Source organism: Ceratotherium simum, chromosome 24 (assembly GCF_057802395.1).
Source record: "Ceratotherium simum simum isolate JZ-2026a chromosome 24, ASM5780239v1, whole genome shotgun sequence".
Taxonomy (NCBI): domain Eukaryota; kingdom Metazoa; phylum Chordata; class Mammalia; order Perissodactyla; family Rhinocerotidae; genus Ceratotherium; species Ceratotherium simum.
The window spans coordinates 42404127-42424760 of record NC_141923.1 but is presented as its reverse complement, the minus strand read 5'-3'; the positions used below and the strand labels follow the sequence as shown (position 1 = coordinate 42424760).

Here is a 20634-nt window from a genome sequence, read left to right as displayed (position 1 = left end):
ATTATAGTTTTGAGGGGAAATTAATTAGATGAGACATGGAAGAACATGCAAGCTTACTGTCATTAGAAGCTTACTGCAAAAAATAATGTTCACATTACTAAAACTTGATGAGCTATTGAAAATGAGCGGTAATTACTGTTGTAACAAGAGTTAGCTTTAGCTCGTCAGATTTATCCTATCCCCGTGTGTAGGGGGCATGGATGAAAGTGGAGGAGGTGGAAGATGAGGTCTTCTGGTGGAGCAGGGGTGGGACACAGGTATCAGCTTCCAGAGATTAGTTTCCTAGTTCATAGGAGAGGTAACAAATGATGGTTTCCTTCTGATCAAAATAATCATCTTGTGGAGCTCTTAAGGAGCTACAAGTTGCAGAAATAGACAGATTTTATTTTGTTTTGATGTTGGCAGGGGGTAGCCTAACAAGACAAAAAAACCTCATCATCCAAGAGGTCAGACATGCAATAATGCATCACAGTGCAGGACTGGACCTCAGAGCATCACGGGCACAGGGGTGCACTATCATGCTGCATGGAGAGGGGGTGTGTGGTGGTGGTCATGTGCCTCCTGTGACTCTCCCTGCATAGGGAGAGGGTCTGAGTAGTAAGATAGTAAAAATGATCTGAAAATCCTCATGAAAAGGAGGTTAGAACTACGTGCATAGAAATCCCATCATTCGAAATAAAGAGCTAGAAACTACAGTTTTACAACTTTTTTCTGATTATAAAAGTTACATTATAGGACATTTGAAAAACATAGAAAAAACACAAAAATAAAATAATCTGTAATTCCATTCCTTGAGATGACCACTGCTAAAAATGTTGTCTTTCCAGTTTCATTTCTATATGTATGTATGTATTTTTAAATGATATTATGCTTATACTACACACATGCTATTGTGTAACCTACTCTTGTCACTTAATATTAGGCACAGTCACTTTTGTCCTTAACTTTTCTTTCATATCTAGATTTTTAGTGGCTGCATAGTATTCCAGCATGAATGTACTCTAAAATTTAACCAATTTCCTATCATTGAATATTTATTTTCCTCCTCTTTTTACTTTATTATCTGATTCAATAAAAATCCTTGTTTATAAAGTTTTTTAAATGTATCCCTGATTGTTTCCCTTTGATAAATTTCAACAAGTCAAATTGCTGGATCAAAGGGTGTAAAAATTTTTAGGATTTTTGATACACATTTCCAAGCTGCCTACCAGAAAGGAACCAGCATACACTTTCCAGCACTGTTTGAGAGTCTTTTTGGGCAACCCTCCACCAATCTGAATCTTTAATGGGTAGACTTAATATACTTTTTAAACCTTTTTTTTAGGATCTTTGATTTAAAAATGATCAATGATAAAAAGATATTTTAAAACATTCTTGATGTTATAATTTCTTATTTTATTTTACAGATACACCATCGTATTTATCTATTATGCATTCTGCTTGGTGTTAATGATGCTGCTCCGACCTCTTCTGGTAAAGAAGATTGCCTGTGGGTTAGGGAAGTCTGATCGATTTAAAAGTATTTATGCTGCACTTTACTTCTTCCCAATTTTAACTGTGCTTCAGGCAGTTGGTGGAGGCCTTTTATGTAAGTTTGATGGATAAAGTCAATGAAATATACTTATTATATGTGATAAACGATATTTCCTCTGAATATAATTTTGGAGCTTTTTCTTTAGGTTTTTTTAAATCCTTGAAAATAAACCATAATATATATTTTTGCTAAAACATAATCTCATGAAAAAAATCATGAGTTTCTTGCAAGGGAGTAGAAATTCTCAAGAAATCAGTGGTAGCTAATCAAAACTGATTTCTATTCACGGAATAACTTGTATTTGAAGCTTATAACCTAAATAGGAAGATTTTAAAAATCTGAGTATAAATTAAAAACAAAAACTGGTTTTTGCATGTAATCTATGGAAATTACTCTTGATAATATATACTGTTTACCATTAAGTTAGGTCTTAGTTTTCTAAGTTCCTTTCTGAAAACCTTTTAGACACAGTAAAAAAAATCCTCAATATATTCTTTATTTTAATATATCCATTCATTCATTTATTCAGCAACAATTTAGACTAAACTGTGATTCAAAAGAAGAATTAGAGGTGCCAGCCTCATGGCTTAGTGGTTGAGTGCACGTGCTCCGCTACTGGCGGCCTGGGTTTGGATCCTGGGCGCACACCGATGCACTGCTTGTCCGGCCATGCTGAGGTGGCGTCCCACATACAGCAACTAGAAGGCTGTGCAACTATGACATACGTCTATCTACTGGGGCTTTGGGGAGAAAAAGGGAAAAAAAAAAAGGAGGAGGATTGGCAATAGATGTTAGCTCAGGGCCGGTCTTCCTCAGCAAAAAGAGTAAGATTGGCATGGATGTTAGCTGAGGACTGATCTTGCTCACAAAAAAAAAAAAAAAAAAAGAAGAAGAATTAGAAAAAGTTGTTGTTAAAGGGCTCACATACTCCTAGGAGAACTGTAAATAGCTGAGAGAATGTAGTGTGGTCCTTATTGGAATATGTGACATTGAACATTGCAAGGATGTTGCATACCATCTTTTATATGGAGCCCACCAGGTACAGAGGATGAGCCGTCTGGCCTACAGGAACTGGGCAAGCCTGGGCATCATAATGCAAGTAATGTAGCTTGATAATTAATTTGGTTCAGAGTAAGAGTGGAGCTGAGGCTGAGGCCAAGGGAGGAGGACACTGGAGACTAGTCAGGGGTCTGCTAGCCCTCATATTCTGTTTTGCAGATGTGTTGTTTCATTTGGCCTGTATGGGGTTTGAAAATCTATAGTCTCTTCCAGCTCCTACCATTCCCTATTTTCTTAGATTTGGCCCACTTCAGTTATTTGTCTGGCTGGCCTCTGTAGGCATTTGAGGTTGCTATTCTTGCTCTAGGGAATAGAGACCTACTCTTAAAAGGATTTTAGGCAGAGGAGTGACATGGCTAGATTTGTGTTTTAGAAAGGTAACTTGGTAGCATGTGGAAGACGTCTTGGTAGGGCAGAGAACCTGGGGGATCAGTTAAGAGTTGCTTGCAGTAAGCCAAGCCTGTCTGACCTAAAGCAGAGAAACACTGGAAATGAAGAGCCATTTCAAAGACAGAGTTAACTAAACTAAGTGAATATTAGAAGAAGCCAGTAGGTTGGTGAAGAGAAGTGAATTCAGTTTTAGGTATTAATGGAATATTCAGAAGAATACAGGTAGTTATTTGTACTAGTCTGGAGGGGGAGAGCTGACTAGGCTGGAAAGATTTAAGAATTGTCAGCCCTCAAATCCCTGTGTCCTAGACTGCAGATGGTGCTGTTGTATAGAACCTCTTGGTTAGGAAATGGAGGAAAGGGAAAAAGCTGTGAAAAGCGGGGGAAAGTTTGGAAAGTTAACCAAAGGAGACTGCCAGACAGTGTTGCTTTCTATATTGTAGCTGTCTGTATTGAAAAATGCCTTTTCCCACACTGAATGTCATTAGATCACTTTGTCAGCAACTCTCTACTCAAAACATATTCATAGGGAGGATCGAGGAGTTATTATTCATTTGCAATAAACAGAAACTTATGCAGTCTGCTGAGATTAGTCACAGAGGGCATCATACCAACTCATAATTTTATGATGTTGAAAAAAAAGAGAGTAGATGATTTTTCGTTTGTGGGTGCTGTGGTCTGTTCAGGCTGCTATAACAGAGTACTATAGACGAGGTGGCTTACAAACAACAGACACTTATTTCTCACAGTTCTGGGGACTGAGAAGTCCAAGAGAAGGTGCGAGCAGATTTGGTGTCTGGTGAGCACCCGTTTCTTAGTTCATTGATGCTGTCTTCTTTCAGTGTCCTCACATGGCGGAAGGGGAGGGAGCTCTCTGGGGTCCCTTTTATAAGGGCACTAATCCCATTCACGAGGGCTCCACCCTCATGACCTAATCACCTCCCAAAGGCCCCACCTCCTAATACCATCACATTGGGCATTAGGATTTCAACATAGGAATTTTGAGAGACACAAACATTTGGTCCATAACAAGGGAATATAGCAAGTCTGAGCAAAGTAGAGCAGCAAGAGGCTTCTGGTGGCTTAAGACACCAGGGCCCAGGGAGAGAGACACTGACAGTTAGTAGAAAGATGTCACTGACAGACTTTCACCTGTCTGTTTTTAAGTGTGATCTGCATCTGTACCACCAGGGGAACTAAAATGCAGATTCCTAGGCCCAACCCCCAGACCTGGTTGCTCAAAATCTCAAATCGTTTTAGACCCTAGAGTAAGAACTGCTCTAATCCTGCCCTGAGCCCAGAACTGCCTCTAATCTCGGCAAGTCTGGGCCTGATTAGAAACTTCCTCTGCTTCCTTTTACCTTAGATGGCTTTTTACTACCAAGTCTTAAATGTGTATCATTAGCAACACTGTTTAGCCATTTATAGGTTCAATGGAATTTTTTTGAATGACTGGATAGGGACCTAATCACTGTCTAGGAAATAAAAGGTTCTAAATGTCAAACAAGTAATTCAGTTATTTAGTAAGTTGGAATCAGGTCTACATCAATAATTCAGAGTTTCTGGCTGCCTCATCCTGACTTAACATTTGAAATGGTTTCAGATGGGCTCCACTGCAGTGTAGAATGATTAGTAGTTTCATAAACTGAAGTTAATTGTTTTAAAATAATTGTATGAAAAATAATTCAGGATATTTTTCTCAATTTGTCCATTTGTTTTAGTGTGCTATAACTTTAAAACATTTAAGAGAAAGATGGCATTTTGTAAGAAAAAATTTTGCTTAAGGTATTATTACTGTACTATATTTGAAGTAGAAATGTCTAGAATTTTGACATTAAGAGCACTGAATGATCCATTTATCCTTTGAGGTTTATTGGTATATGAACTTTTCTCAAGAATAATTAAAGCTGAATTACTCTTATATACAGCCTTTCTCAACCGAAGTTCCTCATCTGGACCCCAAAACACAGAAAACTGAGTAATTATTTTCTCAATTCTCCCAAGTTTGGTACATGACTAGTATCATTCTAGATGCATGGGGAGCAGTTAATTCTTTACATCAGTAGATGCCTTAAGGCAGGGGTCTTCACAGCTGGGCCAAGGATAGTTTTACATTTTTAAATGGTTGAGAAAAAAATCAAGAGTAGTATTTCTTGATGTGTGAAAATTATATGAAATTTGAATTTTATTGTTCTAATAAGTTATAACTTATAAACTTACAAAATGAGTTTTATTGAAACACAGCCACACCCACTCGTTGATGTGTTGTCTGGCTGCTGTCCCACTACGGCTGTGGAGCTGGGCCATTGAGACAGAGCCCACATGGCCCCCAAAGCCGAAAACACTTAACGTTCTGGCCCCTTACAGACAAAGTTGGCTGACACTGCCTTAGGGCATTAGGGCTTACACCTCTTGCTGGACTGGTTGAGAAAGTTTTTGACTACAGGGAGAATTACACTGTTTGAATTTTTTCGATGGTTTATTCAGAAAATTTGTTTAATTTTCAACATCATACCAATGCTTGTCTTTCAGATTATGCCTTCCCGTATATTATATTAGTATTATCTTTGGTTACTTTGGCTGTATACATGTCGGCTTCTGAAATAGAGGTAGGAAATCTTTTTTCCTTTGTTAAAGATATTTTTATAGATTTGACAATTGAATAGGAGAATAGTACATCTGATATGTGGTACAACGAACTGTTTTAGTAATCCTTGGCTAAATGATGTGACTCAGTAGCTTTTAGCTCCTTCGTGTGTGAAAGGTTGTATACTGGACTATATTTGATTGGGAAATTAGCACAGTCATCAGGCTCCACTATCCAGCATGTTGGGGAAAAAAATCATTTCACATAATTTACCCACATAGAAAATATATTAATTATTGAAACTTAACACTATTTTGAGGGAAACATAAAAATGCTTTATTGTAAACAGAACTAATTTTACACTTTATTTTACAGTGGCAACACTAACAGTCACCAATAATTATATTGTACATTCCATACCCTTCTCTATTTTGTCCCCCATTTTATATTATTGATTATGGATGTTTACTTTTGCCCTCTAATATCTGTAATATTTTGCTGATTTGGAAATAACTAACAGTCACATTAGTTCTGATGCTGTTCTTGTTTTGAGATATCCTTTTTGTGCCTCTAATTTTTTAGTATTTCAGTGGAAGGCCACAGTTAGAAAGAAGTCTTTACTTTGAGGCTAACTCTCTGTGTTGCTAATATACTGCCTGTGCACTGTCGTCTGCCCGCTACGGCGGGTGTGTGTGCTTTCTCATAATTCCTAACATGATACAGTTCAACCCAGAGAAAGTCAGTTGTCAGCTGTTTCAGAGCGGCTGCCCGTGGGGCTCCTTTTTCTGTTACATTAGTGAAAGAGTGAAAGGGAAAAAAACCCACCTAGAAATCACAGTAATAGTAAAGGAACTAGACAGAATCTTTTTATGGTGATTATTCAAATGTTTCTATTTGTATCCTACCCCCATTTCTCCTTTGTAGTCTTTAATCTGCATTGCAATATGATTGGTTAAAGAAGATAAGCAAATTAGTTTGGGCACTTTATCAACTCTAGGGAGGTCTTTGAGGGGAGAAAGGATTGGATATTTGAATAAAATGAAGTTTTTGAATTTTCGTTTATAATCCATAAGTACTATGGAAAGTTAAATTAGCTTGAAACATGTTTGTTTCTCTGCTGCTGGGCATCTCTCCCATATAAAACGTTCATGTGCTTCAGTTAGCATTCTGTATGTGAATCAGGAATAGGGGCCTGAGTCCGGAAAAGACAGGCAAGCTCTAGTGAGTTGATGAGCCATTTAATAAGAGAAAGTTGGTAACCAATTGCAAATTACATTTTAGTGTGTTTACTAGCACATTTAGATATTACTTTTATAATAATTTGGTCCTTCCAGTTTCTGCATATTATAGAGCTATATTAAAGATTAAGAGGAAATCAGAGTAGTCACGTGTCATTTCTGCTCCCTTTTAATTATCCAGGCAGCAGACTCCAGGAATGCTAGACGTTAAGGAAGTTGAGTGTATGTACCTCCTTCTCACCTATAGACTCAGCTGCTGTGGATCAGGGCAGGAAGAAGGCACGTAATGTGGAGTTCCCCTTCTAGTTCATATCTCTCAGAAGAAACCACAGTGTTTCCATGGTTGAATGGTGGTGTAGACCAGCACTTTAGAGACATGGGCGCCTGTCTTGGTGCTTCCTGAGTGCTTATATGACTGTAGGAAGCCTCAGTTTCCTCATCTGTAAAGGGTAGTGGCTAGACTGGGTGATTTCTTAGGTCCCTTTTAGCTCAAACATTCTATGATTCTGAGGTTATGATTTTGTGTGAAAACAAATAATACATATTAAATTAAAATGTAATAAATTATCTAGCGGATTCAGCCTGATAATCTGTATTTCTCTTTTCTTTCTTTTATAAAATTATATAGAACTGCTATGATCTTCTGGTGAGAAAGAAAAGACTCATTGTTCTCTTCAGCCACTGGTTACTTCATGCCTATGGAATAATCTCCATCTCCAGAGTGGATAAACTCGAGCAAGATTTACCCCTTCTGGCTTTGGTACCCACACCAGCCCTTTTTTACTTGTTCACAGCAAAATTTACTGAACCATCGCGGATACTCTCAGAAGGAGCCAATGGACACTAAATATAAAATGCCAAAAAAACCTAAGAAGTGTTCTTAATAAAAAAGTAAAGAAATAAAAAATGTATTAGTACTCTTCTCTCATACATGGGAATAAGATTGTCAATATATCTAATGTTTTTGGTTGTTTTTTTTTTTTTGATGTAATTGACTATGGTTGGACTTGAAAAGTACAAAATACCATACTACTCTGTTACATAGTATAATACACTATACACTTAGAGCACTATTAAATTACACTAGAAGCCTATTAGGAAGCACTTGCCTCTTGCAACAATTTAGTTATTCTTTAGTGCAAAATCATGTTTCTGTGTACCTAGCAATGTGGTGTTCCCGTTTTTATTAAAAACTTTAACAAGTATAAGCTGAAATCTTTAGCATTGGCATAATTGTGCATGCCCCTTATGTTCCAACTTGTTTTTCAAGTATAATGAATTATATGGACAAACATACTTGTGCGGTCTGAGAGCAAACGTGGAAATAAGTATGTTGTTTTTTATCTATTTATTTTCACCAATACAGTATTTTGATCTATTATAAAAATAGAACATAATTTATATAACAGGCCTTCTGTTTATAGGTAGTTTGGTTGAAGACATCTTCACATTATTCCTGTAAAGAAAACAATAAAAAGCTTAACTACAAAAAAATCTCAAATGTTCTGACATTTAATTGTATTTTGCCACATCACTTGTGGAAATAATTCAAAATATTAAGTATTAAGATTAGTGTCTCTCGGGCCGGCCCCCGTGGCTTAGAAGTTAAGTGCGCACGCTCTGCTGCTGGCGGCCTGGGTTCGGATCCCCGGTGCGCACTGACGCACCGCTTCTCTGGCCATGCTGAGGCCTCGTCCCACATACAGCAACTAGAAGGATGTGCAGCTGTGACATACAACTATCTAATGGGGCTTTGGGGAAAAAAAAAAAAAAGGAGGAGGATTGGCAATAGATGTTAGCTCAGAGCTGGTCTTCTTCAGCAAAAAGAGGAGGATTGGCATGGATGTTAGCTCAGAGCTGATCATCCTCACAAAAAAAAAAAAAGATTAGTGTCTCCTTCCCAAATGAATGAATACATGTACTCACATATTCCCTTCTACTTGTGTCTCATTTTTGGAGGATATATACATGTGCCATATTTTATTGATCCTGAGATGCTTTTTCACACTGTGATCTCTCTAAATTAGATGCACCTTACAATTGAAGGCTTCTTAGATTTAACGAGATACAGAATATATACAGCATGTAAACAGTTTTCCTGTGGTTGGTTTGTAATAGGATAGGGTGCTGTGATTTTTATGCTCTGAAGGCTTCAAGAGACTCATGGTTGCAATCATGGAAGCAAAAGATGTTTGCACTTAGTCTACTAATCTGACCACATTTACCCATTTGTATTGTTTAGAAGGTCATTCACTTATTTGCTCTTTGGTGGGGGTTGCACAAGTTTGTTAAATCTCAAGCTTTTAAGGCTTCCATTAACAGTTGCAAAATATGAAGGAAAGTGCACTCACTTTTTCTGTAGTTTTGTTTATGCCTTTTGAATTCACAGCAGTTGTATCCTTGAAGTTATTTTGTTAGTTTTTCTTTGTTAACATTTTTTTCATAGTACATTCAACCACTGGGAAATGGACTTTTTTGATACTCCTGTGTTTCTGGTTTTTTGCTGTAGGAATAAAAATAAAATGTTAAAATTGTATATATATCTCACACGGGTTTGGGTAATTCTTAGTGTCCATTAAAATTCTAAATTTCCCAAAGAATCCTCAACTGGACAACTGTAAAATCGTGGGAGAGAGGCTGGGGGTGGGGTCACATATCTGACTACCAGGACTGTATCTTCTTGTCCCACTACCTTGGGAGCTGTTTTAACAATTATCTTCCCCTCTGATGTCTTATTCTAGCAGAAAAATGTGTATGCAAAAGGAGAAATCATACAAGTAATATGATTACAAGTTCTGGAATGCAAATAACTTCAGGAATACTTAATACATATCTGCATTTTTAATTTGCTTAAGAACAAGACTAAAACAATTCATAGCAACTGTGGTTGCTAATGTTAGTAAATAATTTGTTAAAATGCGGTCATTAGAAATATACAAAAACAACCCTCGTCCTCCTCGCTCATACTTAGGTTCTTGTAGGTCCTCCTTGCTCATACTTAGGTTCTTGTAGTGCGTTACAACTCTCACTGCTACAGTGTATGGCAATTAGTCTGCTAACCAGTGCTAGATAGGTAATTTAAAAGTCAAACTATTTTCTTGATTAATTTGGGTCAACTGATAAATTTAAGAATTACATTTTATATATTTGTCTAAAACCATTGGTTTCTAAGACTTTGCTGTACATTGGAGTCAGCTAGAGAGAATTCTAAAAACATGCCTGGGTCCCACCCCAGAGATTAATGGTGAATTGGTCTGGGATGTAGGCTGAGCAGAGGGATTTTTAAAATCTCCAGGTGATTCTAATGTTCGAAAACCATGGTCTAAACTCTCTTCCTAGTTCAGATCTTAATTTTTCCAAGAAATCTTTTGACAATTTCTGAACAAATGATATTTTAAATTATTTCTTACAAAAATACAGAAATTTTGATTCTGCTTTAATAACAACTAGATTCTTTTCCAGAATTAACTGATCAAAATATAGATAATTCAAGTCCTTTTGCATCACAATAACAAAAAGATAACTTCAACAGATAGTTATACAAATTATTTGATCTTAAAATATCTCTTGGCCTAAAAAAAGTCTTCCGTAGAGCACATATTAAGATATTTGGTTGGTACACAAACTGTTTATCTGCAACCTGTTATATATAGTATGTGGTATAATACTCAGGGACTTGTGGAATTTTAAAACAACATTCTAATACTTAAAAAATAATTTTTTTTATTAATAAACCAGTTACTATTTGGTTTAGGTATATACTAAGAATTAACTTATTTACCTTTTGTTTACAAAAAAGAATGTTAAGGCAAAAAGTAATGATCTTAGTTTTCACGATGAAGCCTGGCATTTCACGTTCTTTCCCCCACTCTTGGCATTTGGAACCCCCACAAATGTCCACTTGGCCACGCTCTTGCAGTTCTGGGCCAGCTCACATCTGCTGTTCCTTCAGGAGGACGTCCCCATGTATTCCCAATACTCAAAAAGACGTAGAGCTGCCTCTTCACCCTCCTGTAGCCGCTCATCAGAAGGAGGCCACTGTATCCTAATCAGCGCCTCACTTGTCTGTTTCTCACAGTGTGTGTGCTTTGAGGTCCCGCGACTCGTGTTCAATTTAGCAACTGCAGCATTTGCTCCCGTGCCTGGCTCAGCGGTACTCAATGTTAACGCCGTCCTTGCAGCGATCCTGAAGGAGAGGCCCGGGACTCGCAGGGCTGCAGTGACACACAGTATCCAGAGGAGGGCAGGAGAGAGCTGTTGAGCTGGAACAGATACGGGCTTCTCTAGAAGTCCATCAGTGAGAGAAGCCATTCAACAGGGAAGATCCAAAACCTAGGAGATCACAGGTGGCTCAGAAATGGTCAAGTAACTCAAGGGACCCAAGTCTCCTCAGGAGGGCAGTAGATTTCAGGGATCTGATGAGTGCCTAATTTGGGTCTGATACTTTTTAACTCCTGTTAGTAATCATCCATATTTTACAACTGAGGAGTGCAGATTAAATGACACGTAAGAAGCAGAGCTGCGATTTGAGCCCAGGTCCACCTTCCTCCAAAGCCCACATAGTGCCAGTGCTCCAGGAGCGAAAGTGGAGTTAGGGAAGCAGAATCTTCCTTCAGCTCTCAGCTCCATTTCCCGACTCCTTAACTAGGTCAAGTCTCTCTCCACCTTAGGTTCTCTCATAGTCCTCATGCCCCACCTGTAAAATCCCTATGATAAGGGATTTTACACACATTTGTATGATACTTGATTCTCCCACTGTACAGGGGTGGGCAAACAACAGCCTGAGAGGCAATTCCGCTTCAATGGCCGACCTCAGTAGTTGCTACAGAGACCTTACGGCTGGCGAAGCCAAAAATATCATGGCCCTTTACAGTTTACCAACTTCTGTACTAGACTGTGAGTTCCATTTGGGCAGGGACTATATTTGTTTCCAGTCACCATTGTAACCCCAGAGCATAACATGGTACTTGGCACAGAATAGGCATTCAGTAAATACTTACTGAATTCAGTTTAGAGTTAATAGTGAAACATGGATGGGACCTAAAAACAGGAGGAATTTCAAGTATCAGTATGCCCAGCTAGGAACATTTCAGTGGCTGCAAATAGTACTGATTTTTTGTTGTTGTTGTTGAGGTCATAACAGTTTATAACATTGTGAAATTTCAGGTGTACGTTATTATTTGTCAGTCACCATATATATGTATCCCTTTACCCCATATGCCCACCCCCATCCCCCTTCCCCTCTGTTAACCACTAATCTGTTCTCTCTGTCCTTGTGTTAGTTTATCTTCCACATATGAGTGAAATCATACGGTGTTTATCTTTCTTTGTCTGGCTTATTTCGTTTAACATAATACCCTCAAGGTCCATCCATGTTGTTGCAAATGGGACGATTTTGTCTTTTTTTATGGCTGAGTAGTATTCCATTGTATATATATATACCACATCTTCTTTATCCAGTCATCAGTTGATGGGCACTTGGGTTGCTTCCACGTCTTGGCTATAATGAATAATGCTGCAATGAACATAGTGGGGCATAAGTCTCTTTGGATTGTTGATTTCAAGTTCTTTGGATAAATACCCAGTAGTGGGATACCTGAGTCGTATAGTATTTCTACTTTTAATTTTTTGAGAAATCTCCATACTGTTTTCCATAGTGGCTGCACCAGTTTGCATTCCCACCAGCAGTGAGTGAGGGTTCCCTTTTCTCCACATCCTCTCCAACATTTGTTGTTTGTTGTCTGGGTAATTACAGCCATTCTAACAGGTGTAAGGTGATATCTCATTGTAGTTTTGGTTTGCATTTCCCTGATGATTAGTGATATTGAACATCTTTTCATGTGCCTCTTGGCCATCTGTTTATCTTCTTTGGAAAAATGTCTGTTCATATCCTCTGTCCATTTTTTGATCAGGTTGTTTTTTTGTTGTTGAGTTAGTACTGATTTTTTAATTGAAATTCTTCCAATCAATAATCTATTGACTGAGAATATTTTCAGTAGGAATATATATTTTTTCTTACAAAGTTAAGTGACATTCTTTTCATTTTCAATGACAAAAGGAGAACATTTTTATTTTCCCCAGATTGGTCATTGGGTGACAGAGTGTTCATCGTGTGTGGCCCAGAACAAAAGTTGCCTCTTATCCTCTTATTTGTCTCAGCCCACGTGATCCTTGGGCTCTGCCATGTTGCCCAGAAAGCTTGCCCACTCTCTGAGGGACCAAAGGAGAATACGATTTCAGCATAGACACTAGTTCAGGGGTTGGCAAACCTTTTCTGTAAAATCTAGATAGAAGATATTTTAGTCTTGGCGAGTCACATGGTCTCTGTCACAGCTGCTCTGCCATTGCAGCAGAAAAGCAGCCATATGTGTGAACGAATGAGCACGGCTATGTGTCAATAAAACTTTCTCTGTGGCTATAGAAATTTGAATTTCATATAATTTTCTGGTGTCATGAAATATGATCCATTTGATTTTTTCCAACCATTTAAAAATATAAAAACCGTTCTTAGCTCCGGGCCTACAAGAACAGGAGGGGGAGGGTTTGGTGCCCACACTGTAGTTTATTGACCCCGCTGTAGACAACAGACCTGCCCAGGAATCTTCACAACCTTCTTAACATCTGGGAAAATGGGCAGCAACTGAGAATATGGGGAGGAGCTCAAAACTAAAAGGCTCCAAGCTTCAATTTCTCTATAGTTCTCATCAGTCTTTCTTTAAGGTCCCAGGTTTGGTTATATTAATGACAGCTTGACCAGAAACTGTGATCGTGGGAGATCTAGGACCCTTCACATATATCATGTGTCCCAATCATCTATACATTGTAAATTTGTATATATAAATATATTATGATATTATATGTACAATATTAACACAGACAAAAATAGAAATTTTAAAACATAACAAAATATTGAATACAAACAGAACTTTTAATATTTGCTTCCTGTGTGTGGATTGATCATCACACTCTACTTTGGAGATCCTTGATTGCTCTAGAATCCAGAATCTATGATCCAGAGTCTACATGAGAGCCTTGAACTACAGCTGGAAAAGTAGGAGAGTGCTCCACTGTGGTCAGGAGACAGCACGGAGGGCATCTGCGAGAACTGAGCCCTGGGGCTGGACTGTAGATCCAGCCACCCCGCTACTTGTCCAGATGGGAAAGTCTGAAAAGTAAACATTTTTTGTCTCATTTTACTAGTATTTATTGAGCACCTATTATGTGAGGCACTGTGCTACACACTGGAGCTAAACGGTGCACAAACAAAATCGTCCAGGCCTTCAGGGAGCTCATGATCTATTAGGACAGACAAAACACAAGCCAACAGAAAACAGATAACTGCTGATTGTAATAAGTACTCATAAGAAATAAAGAAATACATAGTGTGCTATGATTGAGAATAATGTAGATTGGAGGTTCTTGTGAGGTGTCTCTGAGGAGGTAACATTGCCAGTCTAGATCTGAGCACTGTGACCAGCTTCAATGTCAAGGGAAGAGTATTCTAGGCAGAGGCCAATGGGGTGAGAGGGTGTAATGCAGGAAGTCCTGCTTAAAGCACAATTGTTACTGATGATAAATATTTTCAACTGACTCATTAACTTTGGTTTCTGGAAAAAGGAGTAGACCAGATAATCCGAAAATCCTGGTAAACAGAGGGGTGTGTGTGTGTGTGTGTTGTCTGTGGGATTTTTTAATACTTTTTATACTTGCAATATTTCATAATAAATATTAACTGGAACTTGTTTCAGTGATCTAGAATAAGTGCACTTTAATTAAGAGTCATATATATTTACTTATATTACTGATTGCCTATCCAATGAACTTAAATTTTAATTAAATGACTATACCATTTGGATGGAATAAAAATGAATGGCACATAGTGGATTGTCCTATTATTTATTTTTATTTGGGTTTGTTTTCATTCAAAGCAACTATTACTCTATTATGAATACGATACTTTGAATTGAAAATGGAAGTAAAAATCGAAACCCTTTTGAGAGACTGAATAGACAAACTGACAACGGCCAGACCATATATGACAACAAAACTCTGACCCAGAACCTCTGTAATTGGCCCAGAACAGTCATAAGTATGTCAATGACTGCATTTTTCTTACTTTTTGACCCTTCTTCTAACTCAGGACCGACCAGAGGAGGCCAAATATGCTCACTAATCGATCACACAGGATGTCTTGCTTCTAATTAGCCTGCCACCAGCTTCCTACGCCAACAGCCTCCACTCAGAGCACAGCCTCCCTTTTCCTTCACAATCAACCTTTCCCACTCGACTGCCTGACTTCGCATTTCTGCCAAAAGCAAGTGATGGTGACTCTGACCCCGTGGCTATACCCAGCTCCACGTCTCTGCTTGTTCTCATTGGGTGGTCTTCCTTTATTTCCACACTGCACTTCTCTACTTTCCATAGGTCATCAATGAGACAGTCCTCAAAATACATGAAAAAGGGAATATGATATTGTTACCTAGAGGGCCTAGCTTTCCAATATAGTCTATTTAAATTTGTTACAACACAAAGATTCCCTCAGGTTTCAGACGAAAATGGAAGATTCGTTCATGTGAAAATAGTACAATTGACATTTAGAGATGAGTTAGCTCTTAACAGTGTTCTAGACCCACAGCTGCTGGGAATGGCCTAGCCTAGCAAAGAAGACGCGAAGCCGAGCAAGGCCCAGCAGGGACCCACCCACGCGGCACCTACACGTAATGAGTGTCGCCGGCTCCAGCAGGACTGCCCAGACAGCTTTTCAGCTGTTGTTTACCCACAGCGTGCTTCACTGGCCACCAAAACATCATTTCTTCTGTTGAGCAATACCCTCAGAACATTGGTTTTACCAAATATTGGAATGTTTTTAATCTTACTTTCTCTCATTTTACTTTTATTTTATCTCATTTTACTTCCTATAACCCACTTTTAAGATTGCTCATCTAATAATGGTGCTCTTTAAATTAAGTGCTCTTAATACCCTCTGACAGATCCGTACACTTGCCAGATGGTATTATCTTGATTTCGCCACTCCATCTCTCCCCTACACTCTATTCTCCTCCCTCCTCCCCAGCCCCCTCCACCTCCACCATGCCCCCTTCCCAAGGGATTCCACCGCTGGGCCCTCTGGGCTGTCCCTGTGCAAGGCTTCACCTGCATCTCTCCCTGTGGCCCTAATGTGGACTGTTCTGTGGCCCTCGTGTCTATCCTGACATCACGGGGGGATCGAGCGTGAAGCTGCTGCTTGCTCATGAGGCAGTCATGTTATATAGGGTGTGTTAACATCTCAGAAGCCCCAGAAGCCATCACTCGATTTTCAGAGAAGACAAGAGTTGCTGGTTTTAACACTAACCTCAGTTCAAGAAGAAAAAATAAAATGTTTAATATCTTCTGCTTAAGAAAACAAGGAAGTGTATAAAAGAGTTTAAAAGACTTTTTTGGAAAATGTTTAAAATTAAGAGTTAAAAAAAATCAGAAAGAAGTTAAGATTCAGTTATGTAGAAAATTCACTTAGATGGAAGGTAGACTGTCCAACGCTGCTCCACTAGCATATTCAACCTCACAAATGAGAATCAACATTCAACTGAATGTTTGAGACATTATTGGGGATGCATTATTGGGGATAACTAAGTTATCTGGTTGGCACTTTTTTTTTTTTTTGATGTCACCAGCTTCAGTAACATAGCAAGAAGTTGTTTGTTACCCAAAGATCTTGAGACGTTACTTACGAGGAAGGTCCACCTGTGATTCCTGCTCCCTAAGAGAATGCAGCTCTTCAAGGTTCCCTTGTAACCAAGTACTAATACACTCCATTTTGTCGTCTCTTTCATACAGCTTGTGTATTAGATTTTTTATTTCTTGCAAGGTCTCATCACCACTGTCCACCAATTCCTTAAAAAAATAGCATTTTGGGGTGTGTGAATATAAATGGCAACAAAATAAAAAAAAAAATTCTGTCTGAGTGAATCATGTCCAAGACAAAAATATATACGCAGAATTGGTATTGGTCATGCGTAAGTGTATGTACACAGAAAATTCATGAAATTCTGTCAAAGATCTCAGAAAAATGAATTACCAAGTGAGAAGATTTAATGGAATGCTCATTGAACTCAAATTTTTTTCCAATGGCTAATATATTTTTTCAATTGAGATATAATTGACATATAACCTTAATTTCAGGTATAAAACATAATGATTTGATATTTGTATATATTGCAAAATGATCACAAGTCTAGTTAATATCCATCATTACACAGGTACAAATTTGTTTTCCTGTGATGAGAACTTTTAAGATCTACTCTCACAGCAACTTTTAAACATACTATACAGTATTATTAACTATAGTCACCACACTGTACATTACATCCCCAGGACTTGTTTATTTTATAGTTGGAAGTTTGTACCTTTTGACCCCCTTCACCCATTTCACCTACCCCCCACCCCCTGCCTCTTGCAATCTGTTCTCTGTATCTATGAGTGAACTCAAATTTTTAACTGGGTAAGATGGTGGTGGTGGCATAAAAAGCCAACTCACCTTCTTAGCAGCATAGGAGAGGAGAGAGAGCAGCAGAGGAGATTCAGCATGGCTTAAAGCTTAAGAGAAAGAACTCTGGAATCAGGCTGAATGCGAGTTTTAAATCCTCATAAATTCATTAACTGTCTGGTCTTGGGCAAGTCACTTACACTCTCTGAGCCTCAGTAGCCTCATCTGAAAAAGGCATTACTAACACTTTCTTGTCCAGTGTTTTAAGGTTAAACCAGGATCATATATAAACTTGAAATAATTAGTAAGTGGCAGAGCCAGGATTTAAACTCCTGCCTACCTGCCTCTAAATGGGGGAGGCGTGGAGATGTTGCACACCTCGTAAAACATGGAGGGTGGATGGAGTTCAGGACTGACTTTGCCCTAAAACAATCTGTGTCCAATTTGTGCTTGCAAAAAAAAGTCATTTCCACTTTAACTGAAGTGGTAGAGGGGGAAGACAGTTTCCCAAAGGATTTAGGTTTCATAGTGACATTTGGCACTGTTAAAAATAGGACAACAGGCCAAAATGGAGTCACTTGTGCTAAGCTTCACATCATCAAACCAAGAACTAACCTAATTGCCGTTTTGGCTCTCCCAGAAATGAAGTCTTAAACCAGCCAATCAGGAATCGTCTGATCAGCACTAGTGAGGTCACCTGCCTGATAGACCCCTGCTGTCCCCTAAAGGAAAGCAACCTTGCAATAACCAACCTGCTTTTTTGCCTATAACTTCCTTGTTCCTGCTCCCTCCTGCCTAAAAAGTCTCTCATTTCGTACAGCTCCTCAGAGCTCCTTCCTATCTGCTAGCTTACATGCTGCCCGACTCATGAATTGTTGAATAAAGCCAATAAGATATTTAAAATTTACTCAGTTGAATTTTGTTTTTTCACAGCACAAAGGACACATTTTAGGATATGACAGTCATACCAGCTCTATCACTCCCCCACAATCCTGACCGCCCACCTTATGCACCACTGTGCACACACACACGCGCGCACACACACACACACTTATTAGGTAGGTGAATATATTTTAGAAATATGATACCTACGGAGGCAACAAAAAAACTCACCTTAACAGTGGTCTGAAATTCAGTCCACAAATCCAAATATTGTGCTAAAATAAAGATGTTTAAAATACAAAGATTAATGAAAATCATTTGAACATTTTTATAAAAGAAATGCTATTCGCTTTTCAGAAATTATTTTCATCTAAAAATTTCTACTTCCAAAATGACAGAATAACTGGATTGCACTTGCTCTCCCACTGTAAACAAGCAGAAAATGGAAGAAAATATATTAAATAAATGTACTTGTTTTAATATCCAGTTTTCAGGGACTGGAGAATGGCAGCCCAGGACTGTGATACCTGACAGAAGGGCAACAAATGAGGGGAGTCCTACAATCATTGGCTTTCTGCCGGGGGCACTTTCCAGACCAGAGTGCATGCAGATCAAGGCAGATACACAGACACAGAAATCTGTACAAAGATTAGCAAACTGAATCCAGCAAAATATAAAAACAATTACAGCTTTTGAACAAGGGGGTTTTATCCCAGGAATGGAAAATTGGTTTAACACTCAAAATCAGTGCAATTTACCATACCAACCGCGTAAAGGAGAAACCCCGGAGCATCTGAGCAGATGCTTGAGTAGCCAGGGTCAGTCACACTGCACTGCGTGCCTACGTGACTCCCCAGGGGCGCCCTGGGTGGAGCACTGTGGATTTATATCTCATCCCTAGTCACAGAAAGCACATCAATGGTTTCCAGGAACTGGAGGTAGGCTGGGAAATCAACTACAAAGTGACACGAGGGAAATTTTTCAGTGATGACCATGTTCTATATCTTGCTTGTGGTGGTAGTGCTTACAGTGGGATGTACATTTGTCAAAACTCATCGAGCTTAAGATGGGTGCATTTTATTGTATGCAAATCAGTAAAATTGTTTTAAACAAAACAAAAACTTTATTTTTATATGTAAAGATTTGTCATGACACATTACTTACTCTGATGAGTTATCAGTTCCCACGACAGGTCACTTGAGGCGGACGTGAGGGCTTCTTCTCCTGTTCTATACTGCTCTGTGTTGTTCTTCAGGTACGCAATATACTGGAAATTAAAGGCATGTGATTGCTTGAAGCAGTTTAGTTACGATAGGTTAACTATCCACGCAGTCATTCAGCAAACCTTTACTCCTCTGTGCCACTGCCTCAACTAGGTGCGAGGATAATGGGGAGCAGAGCTCTTGTCGAGCTCACCTTCTGGGAAAGGTGACAGAGGATCCTGCTTTCTGCATTTCAGCCGGGGACACCCAAATAAACACGGCATTTTGAAGATAATTTGCCACAAAAAGAAATCAAAGGTATTCTCCTAAATGCATTGTGTCCGCAAAAAAAATGTTCCTTATGCAAAGTGCGTGTGCAGCCCACATCAAAAGGGAGCAGTGCTGCCCACCTGGAGGAGTTCAGCTTAAGACCTCAGAGAGAGGGTTTATCGAGTCAGGACACCCACGGAATTGTTCACTCTAGTTGGTTGTTTCATTGGGTTGGGTGATGGTGGTGGCAGTGGTTTGGGTACTAAAGTCATGGTTTCTGTTCTGACCATCCAATGCTCAGGAACTCTCAACTCCTGGGAACTCTAAAAGTATAGGCTTTGGGATGTAAACTTGACACTGGTCCAGTTTCAAGAGAGAAATAATCAAATACTAGAAACTACCAATAAGAATCTTAGAAATGGTGTCCAGTACCACAGGAGGAGGAGACCTGGAACTGTTTATAAGCACATGTTATAGGGTCCACTCATGCAGCCTTGATCTGGTGTCAGGCTTTGCATGGCTTGTTGGCAGGTTGTGTAATAAACCAAAGTGAAAGCCCAGTCCAAGGCATCATTCTCGCCCCTCTTTGAATGTGGATTCCTGTTTGTAGACTTGCCTAATTCAGCTGGCCTCCCATAACTCTCTGACTACCCTCTCTCAGCCTCCCTTTTGGTCTCCTCTTCTACCGTTGACTCTTTCAAAGTCCTCTTTCTCCAGAGCTCTGTTCACAGCTCACTGTTCTCATTCAACACACCGTCCCTGAGGCACCGCATCCCTCCCCAGGTGTAAATCCTACCTCTATGCTAATGGCACTCAGCCAGACTTGTGCCTGAGCTCTTCACGTGGTGTGGTTAGGTGCTCTTGCTCTGGGTTACTCTATGTGCCCTGGGCAGATTGTTAACCTTCACACTCCGAATTGTAATTGTCCATTTATATGCCCATCTCCTCAGCTGGACTGTGAGCTTCCTAAGGGCTTGGGGCAGTGTCTT

At 39.1% G+C, this 20634-nt stretch overlaps 2 protein-coding genes across 5 annotated transcripts in view; one reads left to right on the top strand and one right to left on the bottom strand.

The window, feature by feature from the left end:
• JKAMP (JNK1/MAPK8 associated membrane protein) overlaps positions 1–9344 on the top strand; it is a 29171-nt gene extending 19827 nt beyond the window's left edge. For all 4 annotated transcript variants that reach the window (XM_014784278.2, XM_004426206.3, XM_087448427.1 and 1 more), the window contains 3 exons: positions 1407–1588; positions 5516–5592; positions 7437–9344. In XM_014784278.2, coding sequence (XP_014639764.1) covers positions 1407–1588; positions 5516–5592; positions 7437–7655 — 478 coding nt within the window. In that variant the 3' untranslated portion in view covers positions 7656–9344. The remainder of the gene's footprint in view (positions 1–1406; positions 1589–5515; positions 5593–7436) is intronic.
• The window catches only part of CCDC175 (coiled-coil domain containing 175), a 68632-nt gene continuing 55995 nt past the window's right edge, over positions 7998–20634 (bottom strand). Inside the window, exons 17-21 of the mRNA XM_087448429.1 lie at positions 19338–19440; positions 18405–18448; positions 16537–16699; positions 9160–9311; positions 7998–8264 (exon numbers count right to left, since the gene is read on the bottom strand). Of these exons, the coding sequence (XP_087304555.1) occupies positions 9223–9311; positions 16537–16699; positions 18405–18448; positions 19338–19440 (399 nt within the window). The 3' untranslated portion in view covers positions 7998–8264; positions 9160–9222. The remainder of the gene's footprint in view (positions 8265–9159; positions 9312–16536; positions 16700–18404; positions 18449–19337; positions 19441–20634) is intronic.